Raw genomic sequence first — 25,002 nt, 5'->3', positions numbered from 1 at the left:
CTGTGAACAGATCTAGGGCCCTGGAGTCTGTACCCATCACAAGTGCACAGTGATTCTGCTGTGGATCAGCTTTTGAGAACCACAGATCTAGAGTCAGCCCAGCAAGGCCAAACCAGAGGTCTCTTACAGGTGGAGACTCTCATGACAGCTTGCTGGGGAGACAGCCATTCTTCCTGTACAGAAGCATCCTGCCTCTCAGATTTCCCCTCTGGCTGTGGGCAAGAGTGGATCCAACTCACATGCAGTCTCAGGTCTGCTCTTAACTGGCTGTGCACAGGCCAGTTAGCCTTCCAAGCTATCTAGAAAATGGGCTCAACATGCTAGCCCCACTGCTCTCACAGAGTTATGAAAACTCGTCCCTGGTACAACGAAAGCCCAGTTGATATTTGTTGAATTTAATTAAATTTAAGAATCACTTACCTGCCATTTGCTCTGCAGATGTTAAGTGAATCCATAACCAACCTTTAGACTGAATCCAGAAAGTTCTTGAAAGGAGGAGAAGCCTGGAAGTTCTGGTTGACTTGGGGGGAACCCTGCCTGGCTGGGCAAGAGTGATTGGCACCTACGCAAAGGCTTTGCTATGCTGCTGTGTTGACATTCTTGCGTTACAGAAGAATTTGCCTCATGATAGAAGGATCAGGACTGGAGACCAAGATGGTGGTTCAGTAGGAATGATAGTGATGTCAAGAGAAGTGGGTAAACATAGAGAGGATCAGATGTTAGAAAGTGCTCTCTGTTTGACTGAGCCTGCCTTAGACTGGAAAGTTACTTGGAGGGGCAGCCAAATATCCCAGGAGACTAGCCCAAGGGGGTGTTCCCAAGCCTGCTGGATCCACTTCAGAGCTAGAACCCTGTTGATCTGTGCATTAGCTTGCTGGGGCTGCCCTAACAAAGCACCACAAACTGGGCCCGGGTGGAGAAGGCTGAAATAACAGAAAGTTATTGTCTCACAGCTCTGGAGGCTGGACGTCTGAGATCAAGATGTTGGCATGGCTGGTTCCTTCTGAGGGCTCTGAGGGGGAATCTGTTTCCCATGCCCCTCCCCTAGCTTCCGGTGGTTTACTGGCCATCTTTGGTGTTCCTTGGCTTGTGGCAACATAACTGCAGTCTTTGCATCGCATTCTCCCTGTGTCATCCCTATGTGTCCAAATTTCCCTTTTCTTAAGGACACAGTCACATTGGATTAGGGCCCAACCTAATGACTTCATCTTGATCATTTACAAAGACCCTATTTCCAAGTAAGGTCACATTCTGAGGTACTGTGGGTTAGGACTTCAACATATGAGTTTTGAGGGGACACAACCGAACACATAAAAATCTGGGTGTTGCAGGTTGTTGGTCTGGGTCGGTCCCCCACTCAGCCCTGAATGGACCCTTAGCTGCTTTAGGTCCAAGTGGCACCAAGGGTAGAAGCCTCTGTTGGGACTGACAGAAGAAGAGGAGAAGCCAACACAGGTTCTCTAGAGCCTTTCCTGTTGTGCCCGCCCCAGTGCTCCCACAGAAGAAGGGACTCTGCTTCCCAAGCCCAGAGCCCACAGAACAGAGCCTCCAGGCTGGGTTCACCACATAAGCAAATAAAAATGACAAGCAAACAAGCTGGTAAGAGCAGCAGAAATCTTTTTAGGGTGTGCCTTGGTTCAGAACACATTCTGCCCAATCCCCACACCTTTCTTCCTCCTCTGACCACTAAGATGGCCCTAGCCAAGATGGAGCTCAGGTCCCAAAGGGTCTCCTGGAACGTGGAATGAACAGGGATTGAGGTCAGAAAATGTTGAGTCTTGGTGGTGCCATGAAGTGAGTATGTGATATTAGACAGGTCGCTCCCTTCCTGGCCAAGGACCCTCTAGAAGGGCCCACAACTCTGGCACTAAATAGGATACTGCTCATGGCCACCTCCATACTCAGTTAGCCAGACTGTCTCACTCTACTGTCATACAGGTCACATGGCAGCCCAGGAGGCCCACGTGTGCCACTTTCCCTCATCTTCCTACAGGTGGCCTCACGGCCACCCCCTGGTAGTCTGCTGTGTGGAAAAGTTGTCCAAGATCCTCCCACAGAGCCCTCTCTGCACCTGAGGGCCGTCCTGGAGTTGCAGCTATTGGACTGGGAGGACAGTAAAGATCATCAGCTCCTTTCAGGCCAGATGAGGAAACTGAGGCACAAACAAGCCAGGTCACAGAGTGGGTGGAACCCGGGTCTCAGCACCCCTGTTCCCTCCCCTGAAACCATAACCTGCAGGCTGAGTCTCTCCCCATCTGTGCCTCGCTGGCTCCTTACGCAGCAGCAAGCGTGGCTTTCAGAGCGTGTAATCCGCTCGGCTACGGTGCCGGGTCCTGGGGAACCGGCCGTTGCCAGGTGTGGAAACCACAGACACGCAGTTTTGTCACAGATCTTGCTCGGTGTGTCAGGCTCAAAAGAGCGGTTCCTCTTCATTTGTTCCTACCTGTTTCACTACATCCGTGCTCTCGCACACACACAGACCCGTGCACACGCACTCATCCAGACACACCCAGACACACAACCCTTCTAACTGCCTCAAGTTCAACACAAATCTCACCCTTTCCAGCCACCTCCCTGCTGAGCTAGTCGGTCACCTCTTATCTCAGTTAAGATCTCAGAAGTAGAGAATCCCAGTTAGAACTTCAGAGGTCATTGAGTTCAACCTTCCAGGTGAGGCAAGATTTCCCTCTTCTCTTCGTCACATAATTTCACTTCTATTCAGGATGCCCTCATGCCTCTGGCCTCTCAGGGACTGCAGGCACCCCACCTGCTGACGGCTGCTTCCCTCCCCTCCCCCTCCCTCTCCTGCCACATTCTCCCTTTCCCTCCAGGGGCCCTTCTAGCTACCTCCCCACTCTCTCCCTTCCCCATCTCTGGGTGATTTTTAAATCAATGTCCACAAAACCCACATTTATAACATTATAACTTTGAGCTATAGAACCTAGCAGAATGTTCCACAACATATGTCATCAGGACGTGAATTATTGATCACCCACCCTTATCGTCAACACACACACACACACACACATGCACACACACCCCCACCACCACCATAGGTATTCCACAGGCTCATCAAAAGAATTGAAGGAGGTAGTGCATGTGAATGGATTTTAAAATATTAAGGTTCTATAATGTGTTAGGGTTTATTAACTTGTAAGTTTCTCAAGGGCAAGAACTGTGTCTTCTACTCCTAAACCATCTCCCCACACACACCCAGGCTGGAATATTATTAGACATAGAGGGGGTGCTCATTGAATTGAAATCTAACGAACTGAAGATTGCTTTAATATAGACCCATATTTTAAAAAATAGCATTAATATCCACAGGCCTCTGACCCCAGGGAAGGTGGTGACAGGTGTAGCACAGTGATTTGTGGGGCCACTGGGCTTCTAATACGTGTCCAGGGGGTGTTGGCATTGCCGCCACCTTGCACACCTCTGTTCCCCCAGAGACAGAGGCCCAGCCCTTTCTCCCACAGCAGCCCCCCCCGCCCCCCCTTCCCCCCGCCCCCCCGCCATGCCGTGTCAGGAGTCTGGAGGTATCTAAGCTCAGTGGGAAAGAGCCGAGAAGAATGACCTCTAGGAAACCTAGAGCCAGCACTGGAAAGATCCACTGCAGCCTCTGACCAGAAGTTGATGTTTAATCAATTAATTAATGCTTTCAATAAATATTTATTGACCATCTACTGAGTGGACATAAACTCTGGGCGATCAGCAGAGGAACTTTTAAAAAATACAGATTCAGGGACACCCTGCCAAGAGACTCTGGTTGAACTGACTGGAGGTAGAAAGTTTTCAAAGGTCCCAGGTGATTCCAGCATGCAGCCAGGGCGGGAGCATGGCTGTCTCCCCGCAAGGCAAGCTTATGTGGCCAGATAATACGCCACACCTGCCCTCAAGGAGCTAGGCATCTAGGAGGCAGGCAAAGCATCGCCCTTGAGAAAGGCCTTAATAATGAGACTCAGATGGAGGGCCATGGACAGGGGCAATCGGGGAGGGGAGGAGGTAGGGGATAGTAAAGTTCCCTGGGAGCTGGCCCAGGGAGGCTTCTATTTTGGGGAACACAAAGGCCAGAGTGTGAGGTGCAGATTAGCCACTCCAAAGCCACATCGTCAGAGAGGAGGCTTCACCTCTTCAGGAAGAGGAGGGAGTGTGTCTCTAGTTGGAGAAACAAGGAAGGAGGGGGAACGGTGCCCAAACTTAATCACAGGGAGAAAGTGGCCCATCCAATTGTTGGGCCAACCGGTATCATTTATAGATCTGAGAAAGCTTGCAGAGGCCTCCAGAAATCTTTGAGGCAGCCCCAGAGGGGAATCTAGCTAGGGAACCCTTGGGCTTGGTGGCCCCTCAGGACTCAGAAGAGCTCATGTTCTCCCTTCGCCTCCAGCTCGCCAGCCCCTGAGTTCCCCAGGCATCCAGACTGGCTTCTGGACAGGGCAGGGCCTCTCGTCCAATGGGACTTTTCTTGGGAAGCTTAGAGGTCTGTTGACATTTACAGCAGCTCCATTCCCTGGAAATCCAGGCACTGGGGCCCTTCCTGGGAGAGAGGTGACAGGGTTAATCTAAGGGCTGGGGGAGGCGGAGAAAGGCCTTGAAACATACAGTGAAGCCAACCAGATTAATAGAGGAAGAGAGAGGGGGGTAGACCATTAGGAAGACAAAGAGAAAATCATGCTGGAGCAATAGAAAGGGAAATCTAATATCAACTAGGGAAAAATAAATGGAGATTAGGGCAAACAAATTAGCTTTAATGGGTTCAATGCTAATACAAGAATAACAGCCGAGCTGCGAATGCCTTTGAGGGGAAGATGGGATAAAGAACCTGAGCAGTCATGCAGGCAATAAAGATGGTGTGGGGAGGGGGCCGGCCAAAGGCGCACAGAGGCAGAGAGGAGGGAACGCCGGGGGTGAAGGGGTAGGGGAGAGGTGGCCCCAGGCGGGCTCTGCCATCTTGGACAGGACCCAGGGACTGGAGCAGGGAAGGGGCTGGGAGGACTGAGAATGGAGGCGCAGGGGCCGTCAGTGCGGGCTGGAAATGGAGACAAGGGGGGCAATCGGAAGGGGAAGGGACAAGGGACAGAGGGCAGAGGAAGGAACCCCGGAGCGGGGACAGACTTGGCACAAAGTTGGGGGGGAGCGACGGAGGGGAACAGAATGCAGGAGAATGAACCAACATGCAAGGGAGGGGGGCGAAAGAGAACCGAATTTGGTGAGTCCTCTGCCTGAAGAAAACCATAGACAAGGCAAGATTAGGCCTCAACAAAATGAAAACCTGGGGAGGACCCCAAAGTGGGTTTGGTAGGTGACGTGGGGAAGACACAGTGGCTCTGAAGAAGGGGCCGACCGTCCTGCTGCCAGGGGCCATGCTGGCGAGGACGCAGGCCTGAGCGGTGCGTGGAGGCCCTAAGCCCACATCTCACTTCTGCCCCTTTGGAATGGTGCGGCCTTGGGCAAGTTGCACATGACCTCTGCTTCTCATCTGCTCATCTGTAAAATGGGGACAAGGGGCTACCTACCTCAGAGGGCTGCCAGGAGGACTAATGAAAAGATGCGTTTAGAGTGTTCAACCTAGCTCAGGAGTCAGTACCTCCCGCCATGCTGGCTCTCAGCGGTATTCCTATGCTTTGACTCATGGGGGAAGGAGGATGAATCCTGAAAATAGCCCTCGCTCCTTTCCTCCTTCCCCTTTTTCCTCTTCTTTAAGTCCAACATTGGCAAGATACCAGCCAAATGTGGTTCTTTCTCAGCTAGAGACTAATCCAAAGGAAACCTCTTTATCCACCCTTTGTCTCCCTCCCTCCGCCCCTCCCAGCCCTCTCTCCCTGTTGAGGAGGAAAGAATAGTGCTAAGCCCTCCCACCCTCTGGGCCGATTGAAGGCAGAGCTTCCAAGGGAGCCAAACTTCTTACCCTATTGTTCCAGGGGCCTCCGGGGACCCACAGATTTGCTAGAACTTCAGGTTGTGAGAAGTTGGGAGCTGGAGCCTCTCCTCATGGCCTCAAACTGCAGACCTCTTGGGCTGCATTAAAGTGCAGAGAGGCTCCACAAGAGGGACAGAGCCCAACACACCAGGAGGAAAAAATCAACAAGGACAAGCCCAGGAATCAATGAAGAACCACCTAGACAGGGGCTCCAGGAGCGGGGAAGACAGAGCTGGGATTATTTCCTGCTCCTTAGGGCATTCTAGGACCTTATAAGAGCAAGACAATGATCAGGCAGGAATAGGCCTCTTCCCTTAACTCCCCGCTAGGAGCAGTGGCTTCTTCCTGCAGTTCCCACCTCAGGGGTACCTCAGGGGTACCTCAGGGGTCCCTCAGGGCTCCTTTGTGCTCTTACAGCCCTCCAGCACCCAGAGAAGCGAGTTCCTACACCGAAGCGCCTCTGCTGAAGTACCTAAGAACGGGCTTCTGGTTTCTGACTGGACTCGGACTGACAGGCTACTTAATGTCAGAGGAGGTCTGAGGAAACAGGACTCCAGGACTGGCTCGGTCATGCCCTCAGCCTTGAACACAGAGCACAATGCTGAGCTTCTTGGCAGCGAGACCTGGGAAACCAGTTTCTTTTTGACCAGCTGGATCCTGTTAGACATAAAAGGGCAGCCCTGTGCAACAGGCCCGAGTCAGAAACTTCTCAAGGGAGCTTCCGACTCTGGGGTGTCCAAGTCCCAGGAAGGGTAGCTTTTAACACTACACCATGGTCATCCCTAGTTCAAGCTGTCTCTTGTGGCTCTTTCCCTCGAGGCACACTAAAGTCTCCCCCCTGGAGCTGTAAAGCCCGTAGGGGTCAACCTGTGTAGGTCACCCCTCGTCTTTCTCCATAAGGCCCTCTGAGGCCAGGGTTAGAAGGAAAAGCCTTCTCACCTCGGAATTGGCAGACCCGCCTTGGTGACAGTTTCCTCATGGGGGTGACATGACACAGTAGCTCTGCTCCCACAGAGAGCTCCTGCAGAACCAAACGGGCCGTAAGTTCACGACAAGTGCTCACACATTTCATGCTGATGTCAAAGGTTGGATGTAAAGGAAGGCCTCTCTGCCTCATCCCATGGCTCCTGGAGGAGGGCAAACTGCTCTTTTCCTGGACCCTTTTAAAAAAGCTCATGTCTAAGAGAATGTCACTTTGGAAGACACAATTCTGCAAAGGGCAAAGAATGTGTGGGCTTCATTAGGCTTGTTTTGGGCCTGTTTACTTTCCTTCCTCCCTCTCTCTCTCCCTTCCCTCCCCTCCCCTCCCCTCTCTCCTTTCCTTCCTTCCTTCCTTCCTCCCCTCTCTTTCCTTTGTTCCTTCTTTCCTTCCCTCCTTCCTGCCTTTTTTCCCAATACTTAGCAAATATTTATTGGGGGCGCCTGGGTGGCTCAGTTGATTAGGCGACTGCCTTCAGCTCAGGTCATGATCCCAGGGTCCTGGGATCGAGTCCCGCATCGGGCTCCCTGCTCAGCGGGAGGCCTGCTTCTCCCTCTCCCACTCCCCCTGCTTGTGTTCCTTCTCTCACTGTGTCTCTCTCTGTCAAATAAATAAATAAAATCTTAAAAAAAAAAAAAAAACAACATTTATTGGGTACCTACCGTGCACCAAGCATTATACCAGCATATTAGGGCTTTACAGATTAAAAAAAAAAAAGCCACGTCATCCCTCAAAGGGCCCACAGTCGATGCAGCAGGGCACAGACCGTATAAAGAGACACATTCTCTGCTGCATGTAATGGTAGACACTGTGCCCTGGCATGTTTAAAAGAAAGGACGAGAGACAGCAGGCAGGAAGGGCAGGGAAGGTTTCTTGCAGGAGGTAGCTTCCTGAAGTGACTCAAGGCATGAGTACAGAGCGACGCGGAGCCAGTTAGGAAAGGCCGCTGCAGGCATGGAGGGCGGCACAGACAAGGCGACAGGCGAGGATTCAGTTGCTGCAAAAGACCAGCAAGCAATTCCGCATTGCTGGGTCCTCGGAAATAAGGCTCAGACAGGTAGGGATGGAGGCTGGAAAGGTAGGCCAGGCTCAGCTCATGTGGACCCTCTCCTCCAGGTTTAGTAGCTTAGACCTCACCAGGCAGGAGATGGGGCTGTGCCCCAGCAGGCTTCTTCACGAGGGACACGGTCAGACTTGGGTTTTGGATGCGCTGCTCCCAAGCAAAAAGTCACATGTGCACGTTGAGTGCAGGGACCAGTGAGTCCACATGACTAATTAACTCCTACTCACCTTTGTCCCAGATTTTCTTGGGTCACCTGGAAGTAATTCTATCTCTCACCTTCCCCCCATTATTCTTTAATACTGTACCCTACTGTGTCCTTCTCAGCACCATCCAAGCAATACTTACACAATTATTTGTGTGTTTACTTTGTAAATATCTACCCATTTCTAGCCTGGAGGCTCCATGAGGTCAGGCATCAATTCTGTATGATCAGTTCCAGTAAAGTGCTTGGCATGTGGTGGGTACTCAGCACATATACATTGAATGGATACACGAATACATGGATGTGTGAACGCTAGGATGGCTAGGAAGGTACTGGTTAGGTAAATATTTAGGAGGTAAAAATGCCATGGTTTGGGGAGTCCTCCCTATGGGGAGAATGGAAGAAGCTGAAGGCCCTTAGTTAATTCACGGGGCATATATTAATTGAATGCCTAATCCAATTTAATAATGAACAAAACAGACATGGTCCTACCCCCATCACGAAGCTTTCAATCTGGTGGGCGAGATAGTCGCCTCTCCTGTGTGTGTATAATCATGCAAATGAATGTAAAATTAAAATTTGAATGAACGCCAGGCAGGAAAGGTAAGGGACATTGGTCGAGATTGTCTAAACACAGGCCCTAACCTTCTCAGTAGGATAAAGCAAAGCCGCCCAGCCCAAGTGACTTTGCGCTAAGCTATACAGGACGGGTAGGAGTTAACTAGATAAGAGGGGAAGACAAGAGTTCAGGCAGAGGGAACAGCATGTGCAAAAGCCCCAAGGGAGAAGGACGCGCTACTAGCTCTGAAGTCATGCAGAAGGCCAATGAGGGTGCAGGGTGGTGTGGTGCAAGGTGGCACGAGGTGATGCCAAAGGGCAGGTTCTCTGCTTGTGCGGCAGCTCGTGATGTTCCCAACCAAGACAGCACTAGCAAGGAGACTCCTCGTCACCCAACGGGAGATTTCCAATAGGAAACTGAACATAAACGTAGGGGGACAGCTCTGGGCTGGAGATCCCGGGGATGCCCACAGGGCCATCAGTGCATGGGTCGTAGGGAAAACAGTGGGAGTGGGGGTGATCGCCAGAGACGACCGTCTAGAGTGGGCGCAGCACTGGGGTTTAAGAAAAGCCTGAAAAATAGACCCATCTAATTGAACCAAGGAGGGAGGAGAACCCCAGTAAAGAGAAACAAAAGCAGGTCTGAAGGTATGAGGAACCAGGAGACAACATTGTCACAGAAACGTCCTCAAGGAGGAGAACGTCACACCCACAACCACTCCCCTTCTACCCAGTACTGAGTGTCTGAGTACATGCTCAGCCCGAGGGGTGGCAGGGTAACCAATGAGCAGCCAGGAAGGAAATGAAAAGAAATGGGAACAGCAAGTATGACTACTTCTTGAGAAATCTGGTCTAAAACAATAGTAAGAAAAAAGTTCACAGTCAAGGGGAGAATATTGGGGGGAGGGGGCAGGGGTGGGGAGGCAGCATAGATGAATTTCATTGTGTTCGTAGGCCCAGGGGAAAGACCTCGTAGAAAGGGAGAGGTAAATAACATAAAAGAAATATGAGGATAATTTATGGAGTAGCGTTCCAGAACAGGTAGAAGGGTGATGGGGTCAATGCGAAATGAAGGAGAGGCATAAGCCACAGCTTTAGCCAGCTACTGTCTCTCGGCTCCAGTTAGCCCGGGGAGGAGAGGGGCAAGGCCCCGGTACCAAGGCCATGCAGCAGGTAGGGCTGAAGGCAGATGCGGAATGTTGCTTCTCCGCGCGCCCGCCCCTTCTGTGCTTCAGCAAGGCCTGGGTGCCTGGGTGACCCATAGTCATGGATGCCGGCGCAATCCGGTGTGCACGCTCGCGGTGGGAGGTGGGACGAGAGGTTGGAACGCTAGGTTTCCGTGGTCCTGGAACATTTTCTCTAGGAGTGGTATGAGGCAGAGACCCTGGCCTTTATTCCAGAAAGGCACCGGGCCAAGGGGAGCAGCTGGGAGGTTACAGTGGGAGACCACCTGCCTGCGAGCAAGCGAGCGGGGTGGCCGGGGGGAGCGGTGGAGGGGTGACAACGTCACCAGGCTAAGTACATCAGAGCCTGCTTCACGGCAAGGCCATTCCTTTGTGCAAAGGGAGTAGGCACCCCCTTGGTGATCTAAGGGACACCTCAAGGCAGCCACCGCCCCTCCCATGATAGTCCTGCCACCTTGCCACCCTTTGGAGCTAAAGCAAAAACCCCCAGGTAGTTACGGGGAAATTTTCCCAGAACAACCCATTGAACCAGTGTGTCACCCTGGACTGGGCAGAGGCGTGAGGAACGAGACAGGAAGAAAGAGGAACGTACTGGAGTCGGCCCCTTAGGGATCCCACCGTGGGGAGTCTGCACAGTGGCTGCACACCGGGCCCTCACATTTGGAAAGCGTTTTTCTGTCACATGTATATATGGAAGCATTAATTAGACTTTTGTGACAGGTGCCAGGTAGGCAAAGACAGGGCCTCTGCCCTTAAAGAGAATAAACAAAGAGACTGATTAATGTAATCAGTGCCATGATGGAGACTCGTACAGAGGACTATGGGGGCCCGGGAAAACCCTCCTTGTGCCTCAAGGGTGTGGGATTGGTGCCTGTAACAGGAGTTTTGTGCGATGAGCCTCCCTTTTCCTTCTACCATTCCCACTCCTCAGAGCTCTATAAGGGGTGAAGAAATGACCAAAGAAAGCCCTAATTCCTCCCTACATGGTCACTTCTCCATAGTACACATCTCTGTTCAGCTGGGGCTTTGCAGGCTTCCAGACCCCTCACTGTAGAATAGTCCTCTCCGGCCCTGGGAAAGTTGGCATCCCTTTGTCTGAGGGCCTTCACACTCAGAACCTGCTCGTGTCCAGCCAGACAGGCTTGTCTTCCTCTTCCATACCCACAGCTCCCCACCCACGATGCTCCAGACCATGCAAAGGGCCTTTGCTTAGGAAGCTTCAAACCTCTTTCTGGTTCACACCTTCCCCCTAGCCCAACCAGGGGCTCCCACTCATTCCTGGCTTCCGACCTCAAAGCCCACCCCGTCCACAGCTGCATGGAAAGGTGGTCAGCACAGTGGGCGGCCCAGCCCTTCCCGGTGCAGGAAGGAAGGCTGCACCCACCTCTGGGCATTTGGTGGTGACTCACCCAAAGGAGTCCACTCCCCCACACCGGACACAGGAAGGACAAAAGTCCTTCCATTACAGGGACTCAGCTCAAAACCTCAAACCATAGGGGCCATCGCCATCTTCAGCCAGCAGGCTCTTTCCAGACTCTGCTACCTGTCTGTCCTACACCACAGTAAGTGTCTTCCAATATCTTGAGAGCACCAAGACCTTGTGCATGGATTTATTTTCCTGTGGAAACTTCTTCCCCTGCTTACCTCCTAGTCATCCCTCCCTGCAACCTCCAACTGACCACTTATGGGCTCCCCTAGCACCTGAACTTAACCTCTCTCAAGAAACTTCTCCCTTAGCATGGTGATTCCCAATATATGTAATTGGATCCCCCGAAGATTGTAAGTTCCTTGAGGGCCAGTTTCTTGTCCTTTTCAAGATGGTTTCCTCAGTGCTTTGCACCCTCGTGGTAGGCACTTCATACATGAAGAAATGAAAACTATGATATACAAACAGTATGAATTATTATTCTTTAAAACTGGCGGGGCCGAGGTGGTAAGGGTACAAGTATTTAGTTTCTCTCTTGATTTTCTTTACCAGCCATCGTCCAGCCTAAAACAGTAGTTTGCGCCATGTGGCCCCAGACAAGCGGCACCTGGGAACTTCCTAGAAACAAATTCTTGGTTCCATCCCAGACCTGCTGATTCAGACACTCAGGGCATTGGGCTCATCAGCCTATGATATAACAAGCCCCCCAAGTGATTCCGATGCATGCTCAAGTTTGAGAACCACTGTTCCAGTCCTAAGGCCAAGCTTGGGGTCATAACATTCAACCATGTAAATATTAAAAATTAGAAGAATTTTGCATGAAATCAAGATTTTCAGCAAACCAAACACTCCTACATCCTCGTTTCCCCATCTTTTTATAGCAGTTGTTATAGGTCAGCAGCAGACACAGCAAGAAGTCCCATTCAATGGATGGGAACAGTAAGGCTGGGAAAAAAAAAAAACACTTTCTCAAATGATAAAATTAAAACAGGCAGAGTCAATGCAGGAATCTGGCCCAATGCTCTTTGTATAGCAACACAAAGTCATTCAAAGTCAGTAAAATAAAATAAAGCACTAGATAATTTATAGTGTAAGGGCCAGAGGTATGAGTACCCCTTTCCCTTCACACTGATGCTGGATGATCTAATAAATAAGGTTTCAAGGAGGGTTCCTGAGGGCTTGGGTCTCTAAGGATCCTGATCAGTCCTTCAGGAAGATTTTGGACAATAGCCCACATAGCTTTTTCAATAGAGAGACAGACAGGGTTGGTTTTTTTTTTTAAGACACAATACCCAATTCAGGTCACCCCCAAAATGGTGCTTGGTTTTTTAAACCTGCTACCTTTCTAGGGGTGAAGAACTCCACCTGTAGGAAACCTTGCTTCCAGATATAGAGGTCCTAGCACAAACACCTGAGGCTTGGTGGTTGAGGTGGCAGCCTAAGTTCTGGAAAATGGGGACAAAGCTGGCGGGTCTCAAGGTCTTGTCTGCGTTTGGGTGGCTGTCTGGCGCCCCCTTGTGTTCAGTGTCTGGACCCAAAGAGCCAAAAGACCACGAGGATGGAGTGAGGGTCAAATGGCTAAGCCATTCTCCAAGGATGGCCTGTGGCCGTGAGAAGCCAGTGGAAGGGGCTCAGAAGTGAGCCATCTGGGATGTCCTCCCAGCCCTTGTGGAAAAGCACTCGCTGGGACAAGCTGTATGGGACAGTGGAAATTGTGTCCAAGCTCACCCAATTGCCTCCACCACGGAGATGGATCACTGTGTCCCTCCTGCTGGGTATTTGGCCAGCAGGCTTGTTCCTCCTGACTTAGTGCCCAGGCCAGAGACTTACAGCCTCTTTTTTTCTTTTAAGAGAAATTGACTGTTCTGCCGAAGCCAGCTTGGGCCCCCGAGGAGACATGGCAAGGCAGTTCTGAATGTGCTAAGTCTGTGGGCAGTAATGGGCACTGTGTGCTCAGCAGAGGCACTTCCCACCCTCGGCCATAAAGAGTCCTTAACGGGCTCACACGGAAGGCTCGGGGCTGGCTCTTCCTCCTCGCCTACCCCCTCCCCCTGACTCTTACCCCTCGAGCTCTACCATCCCAGCCAGATCACCAAATCACGCCCTCGTATGAAAAGATGTCCTTCATGCCCAGATCATGGCACCTTCAGCACAGGCTGCAGGGCCAGGGTTCCAGGGTTGGTTCTTGCCATAGAACAGGGCTCAACCCAAGAAGCACTGATGGAAGCCTTAATCCTTGGCCAGAGCCTGGCAGCGCCTCATACAGGCTGAGTCACATAAGTCATGGAAAGCAGGTCACTCACACCCTCCAAGCCCCAGTCTCTTCATCAACAACAGGGCGATCTTAGCCCCAGAATGAGCCCAGCCTGGGTCACCAGATTTGCAAGATTTGAGAAGGTTGGTAAATCTAACGGGCAAGCACCTTCTTGCCTCTAAGCCTTCGCACATGCTGTTCCCACTGCCTGGAACAGTTTTCTCCCTTCCCTCCTTCCCTTGGTGAACACCTCTTTACCTTCAGTCAAAGTGTAAACTTCTCCAGGAACCCTTCTAGAGTCCCTAAGCCTGGGCTTGGTCCCCACCAGTGGTCCCCATAACCCCCTACTTGGCCCTGGCCCCAGCAGTGGTCACGTGGTCAGGTGATTGGCTGTTTGTTGGTCTGGGCCCTCACTTTAGTAAACCCCATGAGACAAGAACAGAAATCACACCCGCCTTATTCACCTGGGCACCTGCAGGACCTGGTAGATTGCCTGGCACATGTAGGCACTCAGTACATACATGCTTGACTAGGTAGATGGGCTCAGAATGAAACACAGGCTGGGGCCAGGGGGCAGAGGGCAAGGCAGCAAGGCAGCTAAGGAACATGCACACACATCCACGGCACGTCCGTGTTCTGCACAACAGCTTGCAGCCCGCCATGTCATGTCCCTGGAACCTCTGCGAACGCGTGCCGGGGAGATCCCTGCCCGCCCTCGTAGTGCTCTGGCCTGTTAGAGAGAGAAGCCATGGGATCACTAGGGCTGGGAGCCCACAGACAAGGCCTGGGCCCAATCTGCCTCAGCTCAACCACAGAAGCTCTGCTTTTGTTTGTTTGTGTTTGTGTTTCTCAAAGCACTTGTGCTGATAAAATCTGGCTCTGTGTTAAGAAGAAAGACAAAGACAAACGTAAAGACCGTGGTTTAGTCTATGCCCTCGTTCTATAGATAAGAAAAGGAGAGCCAGAGAGGAGAGGGGACATTCACCAGCATCACACAGCTCAGCATCAGAGTAGGAAGACCCTGCACCTCCAACTCTTTATGTACTTTTTGGAGGGAGGGAAGAAGGTGGGGAGTTAGTTGTTATTCAGAGTGAAGGGCTGAAGGTCTGAGAGGAGACTGAGCAGGCCCAAGCGGTCCCCAGATTGCAATGTGTCCCTCCCACATCATATGTGACCCTCCCCAACGGGAGCTAGCCTCCCTCTGCAATGGGGGAGACGAGGCGGTCCATCAGCAGGAGCACCAGAGGGCACGATGGTGAGAGTTCACACGCACACTGTCACGCATGCACACCGCACCCACACTCAAGGGCTAATTCCTACCCCCCTGCCCTGCCCGGCCCTGATAGCTGTTCCTGGGACTACTGTCTTCTTAGGCCACGGAGGGCTGAACCAGCTGGGAGGGGCCTTTGTGAACGGCAGACCCCTGCCTGAAGTGGTGCGTCAACGCATCGTGGACCTGGCCCACCAGGGCGTGCGGCCCTGTGACATCTCCCGCCAGCTCCGAGTCAGCCATGGCTGTGTCAGCAAGATCCTTGGCAGGTAAGCACGAAATTCACCACGTGCCACCTTCCCTGCAGGGCTTGCCTGGAGCAGACCACCTGGCAGCCACGCCCCTGCCCCCGGGGCACTCGGTCTTTCAGATGTCCAGCTTCTGTCCCCCCGTGGTGCTTCCGGGCCTCCCCGCCCACTGCTCTTCTGTTATTTTCCTGTCATTGCTTCCTTCTTTGTCCAATTCTCCTTCCTTTCATTTCTCCCTCTCGCTTTTCTCCTTTGCCCCATCTCTCATTTTTAGGGGCTTCTCTACTCCTAAAGCAGAAGAATCTTCCCCAAAGCACCCCACCTCCACCCTGGCTGAGACCGAGGGAAATGGAGCCACTAGGAAGGAGACACAAGATCAGAGGTGGCTCCTGCAGTCTAACCCCCCACATGAGGGATGTCTGAGTGTGCTTCTCAAAATTAATTCCCAGAGCACCTGCCACAGAAGCACCAGGGCTCCTTGATGAGATGTAGATCCTTAAGGCCTGGTCCAGACCTACATATAAATCACAGCATCCCCTCCGGGAGCCAGGCCTGGGTGCTGTGATTTTTAGGAGATGACCATGTACCAGTCATGAACACTCACTCCAGAGCAGTGGTTCATCACCCTGGCTGCACATTAGAGTCACTTAGGGAAACTTAATTAAAAAAAAAAATTATGTCTAGGCCCCAGCCCACACCCACTAAAGCAGAACTTTAGGAGAACGGGCCCAAGTTTTTGTATAGTGTTAAGGCTTCTTCAAGGGATTCCAATTTTCTGTAGCCAGAGTTGAAGACCACTGACCCAAAGGTTCAGGAAGGACCAGGAGCAGCAAAGCCCTGCGTCTGGGCTGACACAGCACAGTCTGGAGAGCCACTCTCCAAATGCCCCTGCCCTGGGGGACTGGGGGCTTGGCATCGGCTCAGTGCACCTGTCTCCCTCACCCAGCTCACAGGTGGATTCAGCAGGAGTTCTGGTTTAAAGAGGCAAAGGGACCTGACTGTAGCTGAACTGCGGAGAGTCCTGGCTTCCTGACTAAAGTTGCCAATGGCAAGGGCACTCCCTGGTTTGGGTCAGGAGAGAGGCTCCCAAGATGGGCTGCAGTGTCCCCGAGAGCTGAGCCCGGGATGGCTATGACAGACAAGCAGAGTTTTTTTTTTTTTTTTTAAGATTTTATTTATTTATTTGAGAGAGAGAGAGAATGAGAGACAGAGAGCACGAGAGGGAAGAGGGCAGAGGGGGAAGCAGACCCCCCGCCGAGCAGGGAGCCCGATGCGGGACTCCATCCCGGGACTCCAGGATCATGACCCGAGCCGAAGGCAGTCGCCCAACCAACTGAGCCACCCAGGCGCCCAGACAAGCAGAGTTTTAAAGAACCAGACTTTATTCTGTGGTACAGGAGACCAGAGAGTTTCCACCACAAAGAGGGGAAAGCTATCCTGACGTAAGTCACGGATCTACCAAAGCAGCTGGCTGGGGGCTCGGGGGAGAGGAAAAGTGGACAGCTTGGGACAGCAGGCTTGGCTTAAGGGGTCAGACGTGGCCAGGGATCCAGGCCAGGCTAGCATTCCAGAGTCCAGGAAGAATAGCTTCCACCTGAACCATGTAATCTGGTAGAAAACCAGTGGCCAGCTGGGAGGTGGTGGCTGGGGGAGAAGGTAGGGGAGCAAAGGTGAACCAGTAAGACAGAGCAGAGGGCCCAACCATCCAAACTAGCTTCCTGGGGAGGGGTAAAGCCAGGATGGCCAAGAACGGTGAGTCAAGCTTTAACCCCGGAAAGCGGCGTAGAGAAACCCACCACTGTGAACCTATATGTACGCACGGAGCATGCGCAGCAAAACCTTTCTAAGAAGGGAAATCGCTCGTGTGCCGAAGGTGCCTCTGGCAGGAGGTCAGATGCAGGAGACTGGCAGGAGGGAAAGAGAGAGAAGCCAGGTGTCCAGGGTGAAGTCTTTAGCAGAGGGCTCTGGTTTGGCAGCAGCGTAAACGTACCCATGCAAGGGAAACAGACAGTGCCGAGAACGTCAAGTGTCTGAGGCCAGCCCTGGGGGTGCATTTTACCCCCTGAAGCCTTAGAGAGGAACAAGAGTCTCTGGCTAAGTCCCGGCCCGAAGACCCCACCTGCTTATTGGGTAATTCTTTGGGGTTCTCTATTGGAGTAGGTACTACGAGACCGGCAGCATCCGGCCTGGAGTGATAGGGGGCTCTAAGCCCAAGGTGGCCACCCCCAAGGTGGTGGAGAAGATCGGAGACTATAAGCGGCAGAACCCCACCATGTTCGCCTGGGAGATCCGAGACCGGCTCCTGGCGGAGGGTGTCTGTGACAATGACACTGTGCCCAGCGTCAGCTCCATCAACAGGTGAGAGGGACTCAGCAGCCGGGGGGGGGGGGGGGGCGCAGGGAGCAGGGCACCTGGGCTTTGGGGGAACCGTGACGGAGACCCAAAGAAGGGCCTGGCTTGGGTGGAACAGAACCTAGGGAGGGGCCTCCTGCTGAAGAATTAAGCAGGAAGCACCCCAGGTGCCGTGGGGCAGGTATCACACCTCCCCACTGCTCTGCGACACTCCCGCCCCCACCCCACCCCACCCCACCCCACCCCACCCGGGTTGTACTTCGCCAGTTTCCTTCCTCACACGCTATATCCTCTTTCATTCAATAAAAGAAACTCGAAGTGACCCTTTCCTGGGCCACACGACCCCTAACCTGGCCCTCATTCAAGCATTCACTCAATTGTTTGGTCTTTGAATTATTCACTCACAGCCTCAATCAATCATTTACTCACTCATTCATTCCTATATACGTAATTCACTCATAATGTGCTAGGCCCTGGGAACACACAATCCTTGTCCTTGTGGAGCTTATAGTCTAGTGAGAAGATAGACACTAATCAAGTACTAATCAAGTGCCTACACACATAATTGTAAAAATGCAGCTCTAAGTCCTCCTAAGGAGAGGAACATGAGGTATGTGAGTTAGCATAGGGTGCTTGGTTTAGGAAGGAATGAAAAGATGTCCCTGAGTAAGAAACAATGATAAGAGTTAACTAGGTGAAAAGGGGAGCCAAAGGAGCTTGGAGACAGCATATGCAAAGGCCCTGTGGCTCACAGATCTTAGACAAGAAGCTGAAAGAAAGCCAGCAGATAGAAGGGGAGCACGAGGTAGGTGAGGTGGAAATGTCGGCAAAAACTGCCTTTTAGAGGCTGGTGGCCATCTCACATATTCTTGCCTGTGACCTAAAGGAAACTTGGCAGACTGTAAGCAGGAGGCTGACTTGCATTTCAAAAAGTCCACTCTGGTTACAATAGGGAGAATAGATTAGAAAGGGTCAAGAGCAGATAGGGGTGGGCCAGTGAGTGATCCCGGGTGGGGGGGGTGTGGAGAGAGCTGGTGGTGGCTTGCATTATGTTGCTGACAGTGACATGCAGAGAGGAGTCGATGCTGGAGAGGTTTACAAGGTCAAACCCACAGAACCTCATGATGGCTTTGATGGGGGGGGGGGAGGCAGATGTAAAGCTCCACCTATATTTCCACCTTGAGTGACCAGTGGAACTGATCACGAAACAGAACACTGGGAAGGACCAGGTGTGAGGAGTGAGGTCAGGGGTTTGATTTTAGACAGGTTGTACTCGAGGTGCCTCTAAGACACCCAAGTGAGCTCTCAAAAAGGCACAGGATCCGGGGCCGCATGAGTCCTATTTCCTCCTCTTCTCTCTAATAGCCCTTCTCATCTCCCTTACAGAATCATCCGGACCAAAGTGCAGCAACCGTTCAACCTCCCCATGGACAGCTGCGTGGCCACCAAGTCCCTGAGCCCAGGACATACGCTGAGTGAGTGCTGATGTGCTGGCAGGCTCAACGTCGCACACGCACACCCACCTGCAAACCCGTAGTCACACACACGCCCACACAGACACACCCCCGGCGTGCACTGAGCCCTTCTGCAGGGACAAAGCCTCGCTGGGTCCCAGGAAAGATGCACTGACATACTTAGGGGTGGCGACACTTCAGGCAGCCTCGACTCCAAGATACCCTCCTGCCAGTGGGCTCTGAGGGGTGTCCCCTGCACATGCTGACCCTCTCCCTCTCATCCCACCGCAGTCCCCAGCTCAGCCGTAACGCCCCCAGAGTCACCCCAGTCAGACTCTCTGGGCTCCACCTACTCCATCAACGGGCTCCTGGGGATCGCTCAGCCTGGCAGCGACAGCAAGAGGAAAATGGACGACAGTGAGTGTTGGGGAACCAGAGGGCAGGTTGGGGGTGCAGGAGGGCAGTCTGCTCAGGCTCCAGGGGACTGGGGGCTCCGGACTTTGCAGGTGCCGGCGACTCCCACCTACAGCACATGGCCTGCCCTAAGCTGGCCACAGTCGCCCGGCCCGGAGCCGGATCCTTCCCGTCCCCTCTGCAGCCCGAGTCTGCCCCTCCACTCTGGCCTGGGGCAGGGGTAGCTGGGTCCCCTGAAAGCTTTCTCCCCGCCTGGGGATGCCAGGTGACCAGGACAGCTGCCGGCTGAGCATCGACTCCCAGGGCAGCAGCAGCGGGCCCCGCAAGCACCTGCGCACGGACGCCTTCAGCCAGCACCACCTTGAGCCGCTCGAGTGCCCATTCGAGAGGCAGCACTACCCGGAGGCCTACGCCTCCCCGAGCCACACCAAAGGCGAGCAGGTGAGCAGCCAGGTGAGCCCTGGAGCAGTGGTGGGCAGGGGCCCAGCAAAGCACCGTCTCTGGAAAACTCCTAGTCAGCCCGCAGTCTTGCCACCAAAGCAACTAGAAGCTGTGCCAGTGGGCTCAGGGTGCATGCTGCATGCAGCTCCAAGTTGACACAGACTTTCTTTTACCAGATGTGGGCACCTTCCTCCTCTCCCCAGCCCTCTTGCCTTCCGTCACCCTTAGCCTCTGAGCTCCGCCCTTTCTGGAAGAACACCACACCCAGGCCGTGCCATCCCTCTGTCCTCTGGGGCTTTCCCAGACCGCAGCGTCAGGTCCCACAGCTCTGAAGTGGCTGCTCAAAGCCTTACACCATGACCTCGACCAGCACCTCCAGCCTACCTCTGGCCGCTCACACCTGCACACCACTGATCTGCATTACTCACGCTCGCGAGCATGTCCTGCTCGTTCACAGCCCTCTGCACTGGCACGCTGCATGCCCGCCCCGCAGAGCACCTTGCCCTCCACCTTTCTGCCTGGAAAAGTACCACTTGGCCATTCTGACTCAGCTCAAGCATCACTTACCCATGAATCATGCCCTGCCCCTCAGACATGCTTCATCTCTCCCTCGTCTGTGCTTCTGCCCGTCCAACACGCCACTCCAGTAACTTCTCACGGCGTACTCTAATTGTCCAGTGGGCAGGGGTGTAGGCAGTGGGTTTCATAAGGCAGGGCAGCATCTTGAAGCATTTTTTTTTTTTTTTAAATCTCTGGCACCAACAAGGTGCCCCTCTTAGAATAGATACTCAGTAAAGGTGTATTGGTGAGTGAGCTGAGAAATCCAGAACAATAACTTGCAAGTTACAGGGGAGTTTTTATTTCTAGTGCTCAGGATAGGTGAAATGGTTTACAGTGGGTCAGCTTCTGGGAAAAGCTAACAGAGATGTCACTGGTCTCCCCTCACCGAGCCCAGCAGAGACTCCACAACTCTGACAGAACTTCCAGGACCGTTGTTCCCTCCGTTCACACGCATCTGTCCCTAGTAGCCGTGGCTTCCACCCCCCATTCCAGCTGAGGAATTCCCTTAGGGTGGCTCTGCTTACCCCACTTTGCTCACGCTGTCGTTTGATCCAGGAGTGAGGCAAGCCTTACGCCTTGAAAGTCTGAGCAGGACAAAGTGGACGATGCCAGTAAGCAGCTGAACTGTCGCCAGGCACCGTCTGGGCTGCTGGGCCCACGCCAGCTCCGCAGCTGGGCAGGCAATCTGCGTCAGCGATTTTATCAGCCTGGGCCGCGGCCACCACGAGGGGGTGCAGAGAAAGCTGGCCGTCAGCAGACCTGGGGAGAGGACCCGGGTGCTCATCTGAGAGGCAGCACATGGCTCCCGGAGGGAAGTGGGGCCGCAGCTATGGGCTCGCTCACAGGGAGCCACTCTGTGTGCAAGCCCCTGCCATCCTGCAGAAACCCTGCTGCTGAGGTGCTGAGCACCCGCTGGGTCCCAGGGCCATCTTCTGGCTCCATGGCTGAGCCCCCAGCGGGCCCTGCCTGATGACAGGGAGACCGAGACCAGCACCAAGCTGGCCCACGCGCATGGGAACCGTGGTCTTAGAGAGTCTTAGAGCCACAGGGACCTCGGGGACCATGGAGACCAGTCTTTGCATTTGTGTTTCGATAACCCAGGGCCAGGGAAGGTAGACAGAGCCTGGGGGAGCGAACGGTTGTGGAGCTCAGGTCTGCAGGCCCTGGTTTCATTCAGACTGGCCCACTGGCACCCTGTTTTTAGATACGATGCTTCTATGTCAGTTCTTACTCCAAGGCTGGAGAAACAGAGAGGCTCAGCAGTGTCCATCCATGATTCATTCCTCCCGCAGTCAGTCTTCTACTTGCTCATTCATTCACCTGGCTGGGTGGTGAGGGGCAGGGAGCATCCAGCCTGTGCTGAGGGCTCCTTGGGTCTGAGCGCCTACCTTTCCTGGCCTTGGTGACTCGGACTGTGCCGTCGAAGGACACTGTTTGCTCTTGCCTGGGCCCAAGAAGGCCCTCTGGCCTGGGGAGCCGAGAGAGAGAAGCACAGGTCCGCACACCCCACCTCAGGATCGGGGGACGGCACAATCATCTTTCCTGTAAGATCAACAAGGGGGAAAGCATTCAACGGAAACGCCATGTGGCCTCACTCCTGCTTGCTATTTCACCACCAGGCATAGCTAGGAGTCACAGTGAGGTTCTTTGTCCTCTATTTTACAAGTGCAACAAGAACAGATCAGCAGAATGTGAATATTATGACACAGACTGAGAATTTTGCAGCTTATGACTCTTCACAGAATTCACAAATAATAATACCTATTAGAGCAACGTGTTGGGCATTCTGTGCTAAGCACTGAATGTATGTATAAAAAAATCTCATGTAATCCTTACATCAGCCTGGTGATGCAGATTCTATTCTCCCTGTTATAAAGATGAGAAAGTCATGGCTCAGAGGGGTCGAGGAGCCCACAGCTACGTGGCTGATCACTGCAGACCCAAGCCTCAAACTGGCCCTCGTGCTAGAGCATTATGCCACTCTGCACCCCAATTCAAATTCAATCCCGGGAAGAAATCCAGCCATCACTGGGATGACTGGGGACTTTGGGAGGATTGGGGGATTTTTTTTTTTTTTCCCCACTGAATTATCTGGATTTGGGAAAGCTATGGGATTTTGAGTAGGTATTTGTTATCAAATCAACACATCCATAAGGCATTTTAAACTTTTCTTACACTCTCTAGAAATTAGGTATTTTGCTCAATTTCATTAAGCCTGGCTCTAAGCAGCTCCACCCCGCCTTAAAGCAAGCCCCCCTCGGAATGCATGGAACCAGAGCACCATTAGTCAGTAATCTCGGCTACACGATAATGACGCCCTGGTGGCCTCTAGAATTGCCTGCAGCTTCCAAAAGTGCCTGGCAGGCAACCAGAAAGCGCCCGGGTCCCTTGGAGAACCTGGCTCCACGGAAATCCTTGGAAGTGACTGCCTTTAGTGGAGCTGTTATGTAACCGCGGAGCATTCCTTGATTTTACTGTTGCACACAGAGTGTATTTGTGACGTGTGTGATGCACTCGTGGGGGACAGGTGTGTGCTTGCGTGTGCTGTCTTGTCCCCTCGAGGGAGGGAGTCATGGGGAGGGGTAGTGCACGCTTGCCCGTAACTGAACAAAGGGAGAAAGAAAACGCCGCAGGTACTTGATCGAGTTTTTTTTTTCCTTAACAAAATTAACCCCAAGGATCACTTTCCAGCGGAAGCAGCGAATTTATATTGACTTGGATATAGAGGAGAGAAAGAAGACAGCCCCCTGTTCCGGTGCAGGGAGGGGCGGGGCACGTCTGCCGCTTCCCTGAAGGAAAGAGCACCTGGGGTGGTTTAGTACCTGTGTCATTCTTGCCTGGGGACTTGCCTCTCTGGGCTTCAGGCTCTCCACATATAAAACACACACAACATCGCTTGCCCACGTCACAGGGCTGTTGGGGGTCAGTGGACAGGGTAACATGGGCAAAGCTCTCATGTGAGCTCTTTGCAAACAGACATGGTCATGACGTCATCCAGTTTAGCGCAGCATTTGGGAGCATGGACATGACAGCCGGACCCCTTGGGTTTCAATCCTGGCTCTGCCCCATAGGGGAACATGCCGGGTTTCGTGGCCTCCCTGTGGCTGTGCTTCCGATCTGGAGAGGAATAAACTAATGAATCGATTGAAGCACTTAGAACCGCGCCACAGGCAGACTGCTCCGGCCCCCGTCCTGCGGGTCCAGACCGTGCAGGGAGACAAGGAAGGAGGCGGCAGGGGAGACAAGGAAGGAGGCAGCCAAGCAGCCAAGCCCTCAGGCCACCAGCCAGCTTCGAATCCCAGGGCTGCAGAAGGGGAAGCTGTGAGCCAGGGATGGGGCTGCGAGTGGAGTCGGAGAATAAGAAACATAAGAACCCATTAAACAGACTAAGTGGAGTCCAGCATGAGTGGAAAGAAGGGGACAGTGAAGAAGGGAGCATTTCTGCGGAGATTAGGTCTCAGGGTCCCTAGTGAGGCCTGCTGCCAGGGGCCTCTGTGCGCTGACTTCTCTTTGTTCCCCAGGGCCTCTACCCGCTGCCCTTGCTCAACAGCGCCGCCCTGGACGACGGCAAGGCCACCCTGACCCCTTCCAACACACCCTTGGGGCGCAACCTCTCGACTCACCAGACCTACCCAGTGGTGGCAGGTACGATGCCCGAAATGTCCTGGGCCGCGTGGCCCCAGCTGCACAGAGGGGCTGGAAGGCAGGGCGTGGCTGGCCCTGAGGAGGAGGGCGCTAGGGCCCGGGGCCTGCAGAGGAGAGGTGGGCTGGGCCGGTTGGGCCTCCAGGTAGGTCCAGAGGGTCCCGCCTTGTAGTAGCCCAGGGCCTTCTCGGCGCCTCCTCGCTCCCCCACCGCCGCGGGGGAGGGGAGGGGCCACACACTGTCCTTCCGCACGCGCAGAGGCACAGCAGGGAGGCAGAGCTTCTCTCCCACCCCCCACTCACCCTGAGGACCCCGCGCAGCCCCTTCCGCCGCCCCCAGACTCAGAGAGGAGCCGCCTGCCCCAGCGCCCCGCCCGCACCCCCCCCCCCACATCTCATGGCTGGGTTCGTGCATGTGCCCACCCCATCATCTCACACCCCTCTCTCCTTGTTGTCTCCCTCCCTCCGGCAGATCCTCATTCACCCTTCGCCATAAAGCAGGAAACCCCCGAGGTGTCCAGTTCTAGCTCCACCCCTTCCTCTTTATCTAGCTCCGCCTTTTTGGATCTGCAGCAAGTCGGCTCCGGGGTCCCAGCCGGTGCCTCGGTCCCGCCCTTCAATGCCTTTCCCCATGCTGCCTCCGTGTACGGGCAGTTCACGGGCCAGGCGCTCCTCTCAGGTACGACAGGGAGGTCCCGGGCAGCTCTCGCGGGGGGCGGGAGGGGGTCCTCAGGGCCGGCCACCAGCCCCCTGCTTTGGGGACCAGCCCCCTCTCTGGCCCTCAGTCCTCTCCACCATCACTCTATTCCCTCAATCTTCCTGCAACTTTTGGACGTGCGGAGATGTGGTGCTCCGTGCGGGCAAAGTCAGGCCGTGGGAGGGGCAGGCACTGTGGGGATGCCAGGAAGAGGGGTGCCTGGCTGATTTCTGGAACCTTGCCCCAAAGCCCCATGGACCAGCAGGGACCTTGAGGTCAGGAGCTGGGCAGTATAAAGCAGTGAGCCCTTGGTCTGGGTGAGAAATAAAAAAGAACT

The 25,002-nt window shown here is 53.6% G+C and overlaps 1 protein-coding gene and 1 long non-coding RNA gene across 2 annotated transcripts in view; one reads left to right on the top strand and one right to left on the bottom strand.

Annotated features, from left to right (window-relative positions):
• Nucleotides 1-25,002, top strand: part of PAX8 (paired box 8) — a 57,749-nt gene that overhangs the window by 17,007 nt on the left and 15,740 nt on the right. The window contains exons 3-9 of the mRNA XM_045884574.3: nt 14,960-15,125; nt 17,265-17,462; nt 18,843-18,931; nt 19,202-19,327; nt 19,590-19,765; nt 23,848-23,971; nt 24,441-24,647. Coding sequence (XP_045740530.1) covers nt 14,960-15,125; nt 17,265-17,462; nt 18,843-18,931; nt 19,202-19,327; nt 19,590-19,765; nt 23,848-23,971; nt 24,441-24,647 — 1,086 coding nt within the window. The remainder of the gene's footprint in view (nt 1-14,959; nt 15,126-17,264; nt 17,463-18,842; nt 18,932-19,201; nt 19,328-19,589; nt 19,766-23,847; nt 23,972-24,440; nt 24,648-25,002) is intronic.
• Nucleotides 20,464-24,473, bottom strand: LOC123851074 (uncharacterized). Its single transcript, XR_006792477.3, has 4 exons — nt 24,407-24,473; nt 23,959-24,075; nt 21,715-21,868; nt 20,464-21,085 (listed from the first exon to the last, which is right to left on the bottom strand). It is a non-coding gene; the product is annotated as an uncharacterized LOC123851074 (long non-coding RNA).

Source organism: Mirounga angustirostris, unplaced genomic scaffold (genome assembly GCF_029215605.1).
Source record: "Mirounga angustirostris isolate CCGP_5_RB_7025 unplaced genomic scaffold, mMirAng1.0.hap1 SCAF_10, whole genome shotgun sequence".
Classification (NCBI taxonomy): Eukaryota; Metazoa; Chordata; class Mammalia; order Carnivora; family Phocidae; genus Mirounga; species Mirounga angustirostris.
Note: the sequence above shows the minus strand (reverse complement) of the source record. Positions and strands in the feature narration are given on the sequence as shown.